At 40.8% G+C, this 13,963-nt stretch overlaps 1 protein-coding gene across 1 annotated transcript; it reads left to right on the forward strand.

Moving 5' to 3' along the window:
* Positions 1-83: 83 nt before the first annotated feature.
* Positions 84-13,882, forward strand: secisbp2l (SECIS binding protein 2-like). The gene is made up of 18 exons (XM_087793791.1): positions 84-277; positions 3,282-3,496; positions 4,718-5,039; positions 5,148-5,286; positions 5,645-5,868; positions 6,212-6,236; positions 6,772-6,887; positions 7,229-7,339; positions 7,412-7,522; positions 7,604-7,771; positions 7,857-7,998; positions 8,107-8,279; positions 9,116-9,248; positions 9,368-9,530; positions 10,858-11,078; positions 11,161-11,315; positions 11,391-11,610; positions 11,679-13,882. Exons 1-18 carry the CDS (start codon positions 257-259, stop codon positions 12,302-12,304), a joined length of 3,285 nt encoding a protein of 1,094 aa, XP_087649917.1. The 5' UTR covers positions 84-256; the 3' UTR covers positions 12,305-13,882.
* Positions 13,883-13,963: the final 81 nt, after the last annotated feature.

Raw genomic sequence — 13,963 nt, forward strand, 5'->3', positions numbered from 1 at the left:
AACGTCGGATGAGGAAAAACGCGCTTTTCTGGTCCTTGGCGGCTTCCGTTCGCTCGAGTGACTCCCATTTCCCCACCAACAGTTGTCCGCACTGGGAGCAGCGAGCTGACGCAGCAGCATCACCCAGCGCCTCCACTTTAAAGGCTCACGGTGGAAGACATTAAGTCATTCTTTTACCATGAAGAAAATAAAAGGGCGCTTATCCTGACGCCCACACGGTGGCCAATGAACATCTCCTCCGGTGTTCTGGACTGACATGGACGCAAGTGACATTAAGGTTAGTCTTTTCTGTTTTTTTGGGGGGGTATATTTTTGTTTTTTTCTCTTGCTAAAGCGTTAGCATGTACTCGTTGTGTTGGTATGTTGTTGTTTTTATCATCTCCACACCTGTGAAAATGGTTTCAACTGTTCTGCAAATGCTTTTTGACTGTAAATGTGCTTTAATTCCAAGCTAATAGTGACACTAGCCATTTAATAGCTCGACGATAAGAGTATCTTTCTAGCTAGCATGCTAACGTCAACAGCGCTACCGTTCCCTACATCTTGAATTTTAAAAACACAAACGAGACATTTATTGACAGCTTTAGTGGTTCATTTGTTTGTTTGTTTTTTACCAAACTAGGTTATTCAACGCAATTTATCTTCCTCATTCCAGAGCATACATGTTAGCGCTTGTAGCTTTCTATTGCTAATCGTTTCCGCTGGTTTTGGAAAGAAGACATTTTTCTTTTTTCATCGTAAAAATGTCAAAAACCATTCGCACAAGACGATAACATTTCGATCGCCTTCCCGTTAGTGTGTGTTGTCAGGAGAGGTTTCGTCGATCATCCGGTTCTTCCACATGCATGACATTCCACTGAAAAGTTAGGGTTGGCTCTGCCCAGGTGTTTACGCATGCCTGGATGTTCCGCGAAATGTCAGCAGCATTGTTTACATCTTTGAATGTTGGATACAATGTTATTCTCTTTGTGATTTATCTGCGTCTTTTTAAACGCAACTTATTTATTTTTTAGTTTCCTAAATGGATGCAGACGTTACCACGAGATTAGCATTAGATCAGGTTATGTCAGCCTTATTATTTCTCTGAGCTGGGTTCAGATGTGTTCCTTCCATGTAAGAAAGTGAACATGCACAAACAACAAAGGCTTGTGACATCAGTGCTCATCCCTCAGAGCTCTCCCATCCCTGCCGATGCACATCTTGGCCTGACCTCATTGCCACCTACACAATCACTGCCTTTCTACTTCACACTTGTAGAGGCATTCTTGTGTCTTTTAAAAAAAGAAAAAAAGTGTTGCATCCATCATAGCCTTCAGAACTACAGTTGCCGTTTGTGCATACAGAAAGTGGTATAATTAGCTTATCCTGCCTCTCCTTTATCCTCTCAAACCTAATCCATTACCAGCCACTATACAACAGCTTGATGTTCTCACCAAGCGTCTCATGCAGTTATATCCATTTCTTTAATTCGTCCGAGCCAAGTTGCTCTATTTATCAAATACAATACAAGTTGATGCATCTTCCGTATTACTGGTACCGGCCTGGTATCTAACTTTGGTTCTTTGGAATGGAGACACAAACCAAAATACTTCAGTAGCACAGAGTATTGAAAAAGCTTTGTCTATCCTTGCCCGTGCGTGATCAAAACTTTAGAATGTGTTGATTTGTTAAACTGATAAGCAACAAAAGCAGTGAACATACAAATGCTTGATGTGTCACTTGTTTGCAAGTGTTCTTACAGGAAATGTGTGGTTTGTTTCTTCTGTAAGAAAAAAAACTTGTAGTGGAATTTACTAAAGCTTAAAAATTAAACTCAAGATATGTACCATTTAAAATCAAATTCATCAAACCATACTCGAATACATTTCCTATTATTTCTAAGGTAAGACCTAAAAGGCTTTTTAAGACTTAAGAAGTAATTTGGGATTAACTGCATATGACTTCATGTTGTAGAAGACATGGAAAGGTAAAAGTGTTAATACCTTAATATTTAGTATTGACTATGAGTAAGTGTTAGTCATCTTATGCCATACTGTTACTAATAATCAGTTCAAAATCAATATGTAGACCTTAAAAGATGATTTGGCCTCATAAACATGATTGTGGTCCTGTTTTGAAATCCAGCAATTTAATCCAAGATAAGTCTCAGTCCAGAGCTAAAAGTTTGCATTTATAGAGTTGGAAGTTTTAATATATTTTGAAAAGTTGAAGTTTCAGAAGTAGAGCTTTTCTTTCTTTTTTTTTTTTTGACTGAAGCTATGAAGGGTTATGTTAAGTTTTGAATATTTATATATTTTTTCTAAATAAACTGTTTATTAAATGAATAGTAATTGATTCTTGCATTTCATTTTCAAGTCCATTTTGTTAGCATTGACCTCATGAAATTGGAATTGGGGGGGGGGGGGGGGGAAGAAACTATCATTCGGGAACTAGTATTGAAGTAAAGGTATCAGTACTGGTGTACCGGTATCGAAGTGAAGGTATTGGTACGGGTGTACTGATACCGATACCACTTCTTATTGTCCCCCAATTATTCTTAACTGTCTAGTAAATAAATTATGTATTTGCGTTAGTCCTCCCTGGCTGTTTTGCCTTCAATAAGGAATTCTCTCTCCTGTTATTTTGTGTGGCAACGATTCAAAAACTTGCTGCAAACATTCAGTGATTGACATGCTTGTATTGCGAAATACATTTTCAGATGATTTTTGGCAGTCTAGAAGGTTTTTGGTAGAAGATGTCTTCTCTTTCTTGTATTGTTCAAGAAGATTTTTTCTGTATTTCTTTCCGACATTTATCTTTAAATGGTTTTTCCTATATTGTTCAAGAACATTTTGATATTCAGGACAGTGTGGGTAAATTGTTATTGGAAATCGAAGGGTAAGGAATGGTTTTATTTTTGTAAATGCAGGCCATTAAAATATTCCCACCCTCTTTCAGTTGCAACAAAATCTTTTCAAAAAGCAACATTTTTTACTTTAACCATGCATATTGATAGCCGACATGGTGAGTGACCAAACTTGATTTTACAATTTTATTCTTTTTTAAATTGACGGTAAATAGTCATTTAAGTGAGTTAACCGTATATGCGTTCTTTTTTTTCAGTAGTAGTAGTTAAAAAATGCAGCACTTACAGAGCTATTCTAATGGTTTGTAATAGAAACTGTTGATTTCCATTTGCATATATTGGATGCCAATGTCCCCGTTTATGGAAAAAAAAAAATCACCTTTATATAAGTTGCTTAACTGTACACAATGGTTTGATTTTGCTTTTCCTTTTTTAGGATGTAAAGCTGTCACCAGAAGTAGAACCGTTCATCCCACAGAAGAAAGGTGTAGAAGGATCCCTCTTTACGATGAGTCTTTCTGGAGAGTCTAATGGTGTAGGTGGAGGAGGAGGTGGTGGTCTTGGTGGCGGCAGCGGAGGTGTGGAAACCACTCCCATTCCAAGCTACCTCATCACTTGCTACCCTTTTGTCCAGGAGAACCAACCTAACAGGTAAGAACCACAGCAACTGTGATGGACAAACTTGGTTGTTTTGACTTTGACCTCTGTCAGGAGTTGTTGGTTCCCCTTTTTTGTGTATGCCTTCTCAAAGCATATGACTTCACGTGTCAGCAGACTTAAGTAGGACCTTCACCATTCCCTTTTTCGTTCATAGAAGTGCTACTTATGTCCAGTGTCTTTATTTAGCCCAGAACATCATGTCCTAGAGCTCTTACAGCCACATATAAACAATGAGCTGCAATATGCCAATTAAATATATCTAAACGTGTAACTAATGAATGGAAACCTCTTGGTTTACACTGGATGACGATCTGTACTTGTATTGGTCTTTTCTTTGTCCTGAGTGATCTGCTATATCCTACACACTTCCGCTCTTTGTTTCTGCTCTTTTTGAATACAAGGAAATGCCTGCAGAGGAAAGTTGGCTGTGAAAATAAAATCTGGATCTTCCATTCTGGGGATTACGTACAGACAAAAGTAGTTCGCTCCATGTCCATGTCCGCATGCGTGTTCAGTCAACATCGGAAAGTGATGAACAAAATAAACAAAACGTTTTTATCATGTAAATCTTGATGTTACTCTAAAGGGCGCAGCAAAAACTCAACTGCACATCCGTACAGTGACACCTGCTCTATGGTACAGATGTTATTGGAATTAAAGTATCTCCAAAAGATGAGACCTTTACAAATGATCTAGTCAGACAATTGTGCACAAACAAATGAGCTATTCGTAAAATCCACAACTTTGAAACCACCTGATTTAAATAATCATACCAGAAACACTATACTTTTTAAAATTAAAGACTGATGAATAGGAACATAGAAGAAGTATATAAATGTTTCACACCTTTTATCAGAGTATAAAAAAACACATTTGGTTAAAAAAAATAGCAAGAAAATACTAATATAAACAGGAACTCCTGCAATATATCTTTAAGGCAATTTTATAGTTTGGTATTAATATTTTAGAACAAACTATAAACTTGCGCGTTTCAATTTACTGCAGTTTTACTTTGTCATACAAACACAAAATTGTATGCAATATCTCTTTCATCTGTTAAACGTGGAATAACGGGGAAACTCAATTTCCCATCTTCAAATCCTTAAAGATATGTGCTATGTTCATTCTTTATGTTTGGACTTGTTTTTAATGACTTTTCCTTCGAAACATCAACACCTATTGATTTTTGTTTGTCTCTCATCTATTTTGCAGACACCATCCCATGTATAATGGAGGGGAGCTGCGCTGGCAGCAGCCGAACCCCAACCCAAGTGGGCCATACCTGGCCTACCCCTTCCTCTCGTCCCCACAGCCTCCCGTGTCTAATGAATATGCCTATTACCAAATTATGCCTGCACCGTGTCCACCAGTCATGGGCTTTTACCAGCCCTTCCCTGGAACGTATGCTGGACCCATGCAGACTGGTGTCGTCTCCACTGATGTTGGTGAAAGGCCTTCTTTGCCTCTGGGGTCATCCTATGGGATGGCAAGCCAGCGTGGGAGAGCGATAGCGCGGCCTAATATTCTCCCTAAGGTATCACTTTGAATCAGACACGATTTATTCATACATTTACACGTTGCAGTTTCATTCATTTTTAACGAGTCGGTTTCCCTTTTCTGTTTGTTTCCTTCTTGCACACAGCAACAGCTAGGTCTCTGCCCGGCCCCGAGAGGTCGTCGACCCCCCACGAGGAATGTAGCTGTGCAGAAGGAGGTGTGCACCATCGGTCTGGACGGTAGAACTAAGACCGTCATGCTTGTGGATGCAGCTCAGCAGACTGGTATGTTCGTTGAGGACTGTTTAACTAGATTCACTGTCTATACTCGTCTTCAATTTAATCTCATGATAATGTTTTAAATGACTTGTGTGATGATAGAAAAAAGTGTGGAGCATGATTGTAAAAGATGTTACCTGATCCGTGCTGGTAAAGCAGTGGCAGGTTTAACAGGTCAATGCAGGGGAAGTTTGAGCTTCATATGTAAGCCAACAACAATGTGGAGTTTCTAGTTTGTCAAAGGATCACTCAGTTCACATGTCGTCAGTGTCTTTAAATAGTTCATTTTAAGTAATTAAACGACTACAGGAGTACTATAAGATTAACTACTGCTTCTATAGTCATATTTTTTTTTTCCCTCCAGATTTGCCAGGTGAGATATCGGGTCGTGCCGCTGCTGAGCGAGCAAGTCCACAGCTGTGGAAAAACCGAACAAAGAGAAGACGACCATCTCATACGGCTGATGGCTACTTGGAGCAGGGGGCCAGCGAGGTCGACATCGACAGTGACAGCGGCTACTGTAGCCCCAAACACAACCAAGGAGCAGGAGTTCCACTGCGAGCAGCAGAGACCTCAGTAGCGTCCACGGTACATCTTCTCTTAAATCCTGTAGCCCAACTATGATGAGCATGACGCAGTGACGCTTAGTTTGTCTTGGAATCTTTTTTTCTTAGTCTGTCGTGTGTTTATAATAACCACAGTTTCCATCCCCAATTTAAAATATGCAGTCAGATTGACCTATTTTGATTAATATGTGTAAAGATTGTTGGTTTATCACTTTGTTTTAGTCCCACGCCATCTGTGCTTAAATTAGGAGTGACTTACTGAGCGAAGCAGGACGCAATGTTCTCAAAAATACTGTATTTTTAAAACGTGAAACAAGAAAAACACTGTTTTATTTCTGAAAGTAATTTTCTTTTTCTGTCTTTAGGGAATTGAAGCTGGCGTTATGACAGGTATGTTTCCCACATTTATTATTATTTAAAATTGTTTCATTATTTCTTTCAAGTAGAGTCTACTTGGATGTCTAGGTGTGTTCAAATCAGTGGTGACAAGCAGCTCGTTCACTTGGAAAGTCGATGTAGACGCACACTCTTTATTCAGTAATGTGACAGGTTTGCTGCAACCTGGTCGCATTCTCCATGCTGCTCTTACGACATTTCTCTGTAATGGCGAACAATCTGAAACTCGATTGACCTTAAATCTGCCTTTCGATTGGTAAATAAAGTCATCGAACTGAACTGACTTTTCATTAATGCACATTATAGAAACTACATTACTGCCCCTCTGATTTAACATTTTAACTCAGACTTTAAACCCAGACTGACCTACTTCAATTGCAAGTCGACAGGAAGTCGTTCAATAACTGGCAACCACTACCTGTAGCTCAGGTATTTAGGTCATAGACGCATGTTTTTTTTAACTCACCATTAGATTAAAATGTGAGTTTGTCATATTCTTAAAAGTCAATAAAAACATTTTGTCCTCTAGCTGGTAACTGGGTAAATGTAGCTGCTCAGCCATCCCAGAAGACTTGGGCTGAAAGAACCGGCCAATTCCACAGAGCAGACCAGAGGAAAACTATGGAGCAGAAAACCCTCTTACAGGTGCTGTCAATGTCTAATTATGGAACTTGGCCAAGAGTTGTGTGTCTTGTTTTTTTCAATGCATTTTAATTTGTAGAGAAATTACCACATTTTTTTGTTCTTCCATGAAGTCTAAAGAGTGTCACAATTCTCCCTCACAGCAAAATATAATTGACAAATGTATCGAATGTCTGCTCACAAGTTTAATTTGACTGTAAATATACAATCATATCTTTATATGACATCACAAAAAACGAGTGTCTGTCTTTGTTTACCTTACTTGGTGAATTTCAGCCTGATTTTGTAGTAAAACATTTTTTTGATTCTTGGACATTGTTGAAGCTCTTCTCCTATTTTTTCAGGATTTCCAAAATGGCTATCAAGGTCGTCTACCAAACATGCAGTCGGACAAAATGCAGAAGACGGCAGTTGTCCCTGGCAGTGAGCTCACGCCGGAGCCCCTTTACTTTGAGGTGATTGAAGGAAAACAACAAGGCTTTTGTCTTGTGAAGCTTCTTCTTATTTTAAATCGAATTTCTCTGCAGGATGAAGAGGAGTTCCCAGATTTGGCTTCTGCAAGTACAGCCCAGCGTTGCACCAAAACTGACCCACCCCAAACTCAAACGCACGGACAGTCCAAACTCGCCCAAAACCTGGTATTTAACGATGGACTATTTCATATATTCAACGTTTGATGAACTGAATTAAAATGAAAAATGTCTCTTCTATCTAAACAGCTTGATAATCTACCAGAAAACTCGCCCATCAATATTGTGCAGACACCGATTCCCATCAACACATCAGTGCCCAAGAGGGCCAAGAGTCAGAGGAAGAAGGCTCTGGCGGCTGCACTGGCCACTGCACAAGAGTATTCTGAAATCAGTATGGAACAGCAGAAATTGAAGGTATTGTCATGTTCAGTCAGATGCTGTTGATTCCTTCTAGATTTTTGCTCAACGTTAACTTCACATTTCCTCCTCGGCTCTGCAGGAAGCGATCACCAAAGCGGCAGGTAAAAAGAGCAAGGCTCCAGTAGAACTGGACCTCGGAGACATGCTGGCAGCTCTGGAGAAACACCAGCAAGCGGTGAAGGCCCGGCAGATGACTAACACCAAACCACTTTCCCTAACTGGTACTTGAACAACTTCTACTCCAAATCATTGAGTCATAAAACTTAATGTTGATAGAAAATGTCTGATTTCCTCCTGCTTGATTCCGTTATGTTTGTCTTTTAATCCAGTGGAAACAAGCAGCTCCTTCCATAGTTCAGGGTCAACCAGTTTGGCCTCCATGTTGAAGGGCCACCAGCAACCTTGCTCAAGTCCACTTGGTGTTCTGGATTACACTCCTCGCATCAAGAAGGGGAAGGAGAGGGAGATCCCTAAAGTGAAACGACCAACCGCCCTTAAGAAGGTATTTTTTTTAACGATTGAAACCACTAAATTAAAACTAAGGTAAATATGGTTTTATGTCAACGGTTGAGAGATTCTAGTTGTCCATCCCCATGTTGTAGTTCACAGATTTCTTATTTACTGTACTGTTTAAATGTATTGTAGAACGTTGTAGTAAGTAACGACAAAACTCATTGTCAATGTTCATATCGTACAAACAGGTGATTTATTTGGCCAGCAGATCAGCAATCATCATTTCACTACAGAACTTAACGGTTGTTCAACATCTTTGCGCTCTGTATTACAGGAAAACTCATTTGTTTGGGATCAATCCTTCAGAATAGTCAGATTCAGACATTTATAATTACCGCACCCAACCCTACTTATGGTGCCAACAAAACCGCAAACTCCCGCAAGGCCTTTCTCCAAACTGCTCTATTTAGTGACTGCTGAGTGATCGCTACAATTCTGTGTTGCTACAAGTTCTACGTCTATGTTTGCTATGACAAAATAGATCAACAGCTGTGACTGGTTGGCTGGGCAGCAAAGCATTATGGGAGGTGTTCAGACCACTATTACTATAAGAAAGTTGGCATCCCATATGCAATGTTGAGGTTGACAATTCAACCTTTCTAAATTATTAGTTATTAAAATGCTGTAGGTTTTTGAGAATCTAAACCGTGTGAGAATGTTGATGACAATTTGAAAAAGCTTTATGAAGAGTGAAAGTAAGGATAAGGAGGCGTTACCCCCACAATAAAGGAGGGACCTCTGTACTTTGTGAGATGACAGTCGTTGTTTTAATTTGTTCTGGTTTTCCAGCCTCTGTCTAACTTCTGTTTCATCGCTTTTTCGTAGATCATTCTAAAAGAGCGGGAAGGCAAGAAGGGTAAAACGAGCACCGAACAAGAACCTACAGGCAAAGAAGAGCAAGGGGACGAGGCTCTGAACTTCACTGAAGATCTTGCACGAGAAGCTACGTCTCAAGAGGGTAAAAATTTCATAATAAGTTGCTCAAACGAAATCACCACAACATTTCCTTGTACCTCGACAGGTTATGAAATGAATCAGAAATGTCTTGTTTCTTATCAACTCCTACTTGACTTGCAGAAAACGGTCTGAGCGTGCCCAGTGACACGTCCCTCTCTCCGGCCAGCCAGATCTCTCCCTACAGCATCACCCCGGTGTCACAGGGTTCTCCCTCCAGCTCAGGCATCGGGAGTCCCATGGCCTCAAACGCCATCACCAAGATACACAGTCGACGTTTCAGAGAGTGAGTATAAACATGGACTTTGTCAAAATCAGAATTTCAAACCAATATTTTTGTTTTAAAGAACAAACTGCAAGAGGCTTCCCTGTAACGCTAATAGACATTTTGAATCTGTACAATGAAGAATGGTGCCACAGATGTTTGGGACAATGTCCTCTATCAGCAAAATTGTATGCTGGCGATCACAAAAATGCCTTTGTCCTTGGTTGACCTCTCCTTCCTGTGGGCCTATTGTTCTTCCCCTTTCCACTAGTATTTAGCCTCCAAAAAGGCCTCTGTATATAAACGCCCTCTCTCTCCTCTGACCACCAAGATGCCTGGTCCTCACACTAGTCTGAACTCGCTGTGACCTTTTTGGCAAATCCTAAAGATGTTGGCTTCAGCGAACAATACTCCGCAGATGAATGTATGAAGTGATCAAATCGTGATGATCATTTTAAAGTTAAGACTAAATAAGAGGGAGGCTGAAACACTATCTGGGAATAAGATTCTTAGAGTGCAGAGACGGATCCTCTTGTAAAATGGAGAAGCATAGATATAACTTATAGATGGTCCGTACTGATTCCCAATAAAAACTTGGATGTACTGTATATCACTGACATCAGAATATTTAACGGTTGAATTGAAATTTAAAATGTCTTATTTTTTTAAGCATTTATCTTTTACTTTTTTTTTTATAATAATTGAATTCAATTGTTTCTATAATAAAAGGTTGAACATTTGTTTTAATCAATAACTAAATTTAATTATTTCTATATGAAAATGTTGAATTTGTTTTTTTAACTGTTCTTTGTAAAACATAAATAACTGAATTATTGTTTATTTATTTTTACAAAGTAAGTTTGATATTCTAATTTCACCAATAATAATAAAAAAACTATATCTTTTTTTTCATTTGTAGCCTTTTAGATTGTATAGCATTTTAAATAAAATAAAACAATGGTATAATAGTGTCACAATGAAAAGTTTGATGAAGAAACTCTGTACTCTTGGTATTGTTTGGTGGTAACATTGTTATATTGAATTTAAAGGTACAGTTACAAAATATTGAATTCGCAACATTTATTTTTGAATAATTTTAGATATGAATATCCAACTCTATTTGTAAAAACAACTCTTACCCTCATATAATTTAAATAGATATATATCATATTTTTCCTCTCATGCTAAATGTGATCAGTGCATGAACCTTCCTGAACATGCATAGAAATGAACTTCATTGGTACATATATCACACCAACATAAAACTCAACTCAACAGTGGGTCTGCAACTATTGATACTGAAATATTGGATCTTAACTTTTTCCTTCTTGTTTCTGTCCATCTCCAGGTACTGCAATCAGGTCCTGAGCAAAGACATCGACGAAAGTGTGACCGTGCTGCTACAGGAGTTGGTCCGCTTTCAGGAACAAGTCTACCAGAAAGACCCCAACAAGGCCAAGTCCAAACGCCGGCTGGTCATGGGCCTGCGGGAGGTCACCAAGCACATGAAGTTAAACGACATCAAGTGTGTGATTATTTCTCCCAACTGCGAGAAGATTCAGGCCAAAGGTGATTATCTCATGTGACTTTACCATTGAGAAGACGGTTGACTTGTGGCGGATGAAATCTGAGCAAGTGTCTGGTCTTTCAGGAGGTCTGGATGAAGCTCTTTGCAACATCATAGCCATGGCTCGGGAGCAGGAGATTCCGTTCGTGTTCGCCTTGGGTCGTAAGGCTCTGGGGCGCTGCGTCAACAAGCTGGTCTCCGTGAGCGTGGTCGGGATCTTCAATTACTCCGGAGCTGAGGTTTGACATTTTGTTAATATATCTGAGGAACATCTTGAAAGACGGTGCTGAAGAAACGTGTTCCTTCCGCGCCAGGGTTTGTTCAACCGACTGGTGTCTCTGACGGAGGAGGCCCGACGAGCCTACAAGGACATGGTGTCGGCTCTGGAGCAGGAGCAGGCCGAGGAGGCCCTGAAGAACGACAAGAAGGCCCCTCACCAAATGGGGCATTCCCGGAACCACTCGGCTGCTTCCGCCATCTCTTTCTGCTCCGTCTTCTCTGAACCCATATCTGAAGTCAACGAGAAGGAGTATGGTAAGAGTCCACCATTTATTTTTGTGATTTGATCCAAAGTTATTGAGTTAATCTCTGCATCCCTTCAGAAACGGATTGGAGGAAGATGGTGGAGAACTCGGATGCCCCGGAGCTTGTGGAGGTGGAGAAGACTCGCCCTCCTCCAGCTCCAGCTCCAGCACCACAGAAAGACGTGGAAGCACCTCCCCTCCCACCGAGCACCACCACGCCCCAACCCCGGACAGCGCCGGCGTCCCAGAGCGAGAAGGACGAGGTCCGCGTCGACGACCGCCTGGAGCTGGCCTCGCAGCAGAGCACGGAGACGGGCTCGCTGGACGGCAGCTGCCGGGGCCCCCTCAACTGCTCCATCACCTCCACCACCTCCACCCTCGTCCCCGGGATGTTGGAGGAGGCGGACGAAGAGGAGGAGGACGAGGAGGAGTACACCCCTGAGCCCATCTCCGTGGAGGTGCCCACCCTCAGCAGTCGCATCGAGTCCTGGGTCTCCAAGACCTTGGAGAACCTGCAGCTGGGGAAGAGTCAGGACAGCACAGAAGAGGATGAGGAGGAGGACGAGGAGGAGGACGACGAGGACGACGACGATGATGAGGAAGTGAGAGGGCAGAGCGATGACGAGGAAGCGGCCAACGCTTCTGAGGTGACGGAGACGGGCGAAGAGAAGAAGGTCCAGGAGGACCTTAAGATCACTGGTTGATCTCCTAACATGTTTCTGTCGTACGTCCTCTCGTCTCGATGGAACCAGCAGCTTTTCCTTTTGTCCGTCTCCCCTGACACCAGGCATAATCTCAGGTATTCAGCCACCCCCCCCCCCCCCCCCCCCACACTCTCACACCTGGACTCCTGACCAACTGACCAGTTCTCCTCTCAATGAAATCCAGTTTGCTCCACGACCTGCAACACTTGAATCCAGAGGAAACTTTACGAATTGTTCCCCAAGAAAAAGGTTTTTGAGCAACAACGATATATATTTCCAGACAGAAACTTCCATCTTACATCCCAGTTGGTTTACAGCTACAAGTGTGCGCTTGGTTTGCTTTATTTGCAGTGTTGAATAGTTTAGTTAACGATGTGTCGTCACTAGATCACCGTCGATGGATTTCTTCATCACTAATCAGGTTTACCCTACAGAGTATTACCGTGTCAGGGGGTCTTGATTTGCCCACGTCTTTACAGTGTCTCTTAATTTCTAGTCTCAGTCATTAAGATTATTTAACTTCTGAGAAGCAAACAAGGTGTGTAAATAACCCTTTTACGTGTGTTGAAGTGTGTCTTTTTGATCTTTGCCCGGCGTGCAAATGTATTTGGGGTTTATTTAGTTTGTTACAAGATGACGTTTGTGCTGCACAACACGCATCCGTTGAGACCCCGTCGTTGATGTTTGCTCCCCCGCTGGTCCCTGTACTCGACTAGTCGCTCACAAAAGGCCGATGACAATTTTAAATTGTGCAAATGAAAAATCACTACCAAGGCCTTTTTTAAATGGTTTCTCTCTGTGTATCAAGACATAACCTGTTTTTTTTTTTTTATTACTATTCTGACCAGTATTGACGAACAGTGATCATCTGCTAAAAAAAAAATAATGAGCTGGTGTTGTATGAAGTTCAAACTGATCAAGTCAAAAGGAACAAACTGACTATATTTTTAGACGGCCGAAGAAAGCCAACCTAAAATCCAAACGAGTTTTCTTGCACCTGAAACTGATGACACCGTGTAAATACAAGTGTACAAAGGAGATCTTGTTTTGTAACATAATTGGGGAGGAAACGGAACAACCCTCTTCTTAAAGCCATTTGATAATTTAATCTTTGTATCCGTTGGAATCCAATATAACGACGCTATGTGATGTTGAGAGCATTCATGCAGTATGTGGCGCTGTTGGAAATGTGCACCCTTAAGGGTGGAGACGCTTGTGTACTTTCATACTTGAGATCCCGAAAGCTATAGTTCTTTTTGGGGTTCGACGGACGGTACCCTGCGTCTGTGATCCATCGCCATCACTTCCATCTTAGTGTGTGAAGTTTGTCCGTGGATAGAAAGTGTGTTTTTTGCACTATGTACATACAGTACCTCTTATTGGGTTCTTGTAACTAATGTGAACAAAACGCAGAAAATCCCCCAAAAACGGTTAAATGAAGTACTTTTTCAGTGTGATCTTTGTCTTTATATATTTATGACTCTTTCAGTCACTAGCAATGTTGTTCTCATATTCTTGTCACTCAAAAAAAAACTATATGGATATGATTAACATCATTAAAATGTTGTTTTATGTAAAAAATAATGGTCTGTTTTTATTTAACGTCATGTATTGTTAGAGAAAAACAAACTTGAAGAGCTTTTAGTTTTGTCTCGTCTC

This window comes from Callionymus lyra, chromosome 6 (assembly GCF_982586985.1).
Source record: "Callionymus lyra chromosome 6, fCalLyr1.hap1.1, whole genome shotgun sequence".
NCBI classification, from domain to species: domain Eukaryota; kingdom Metazoa; phylum Chordata; class Actinopteri; order Syngnathiformes; family Callionymidae; genus Callionymus; species Callionymus lyra.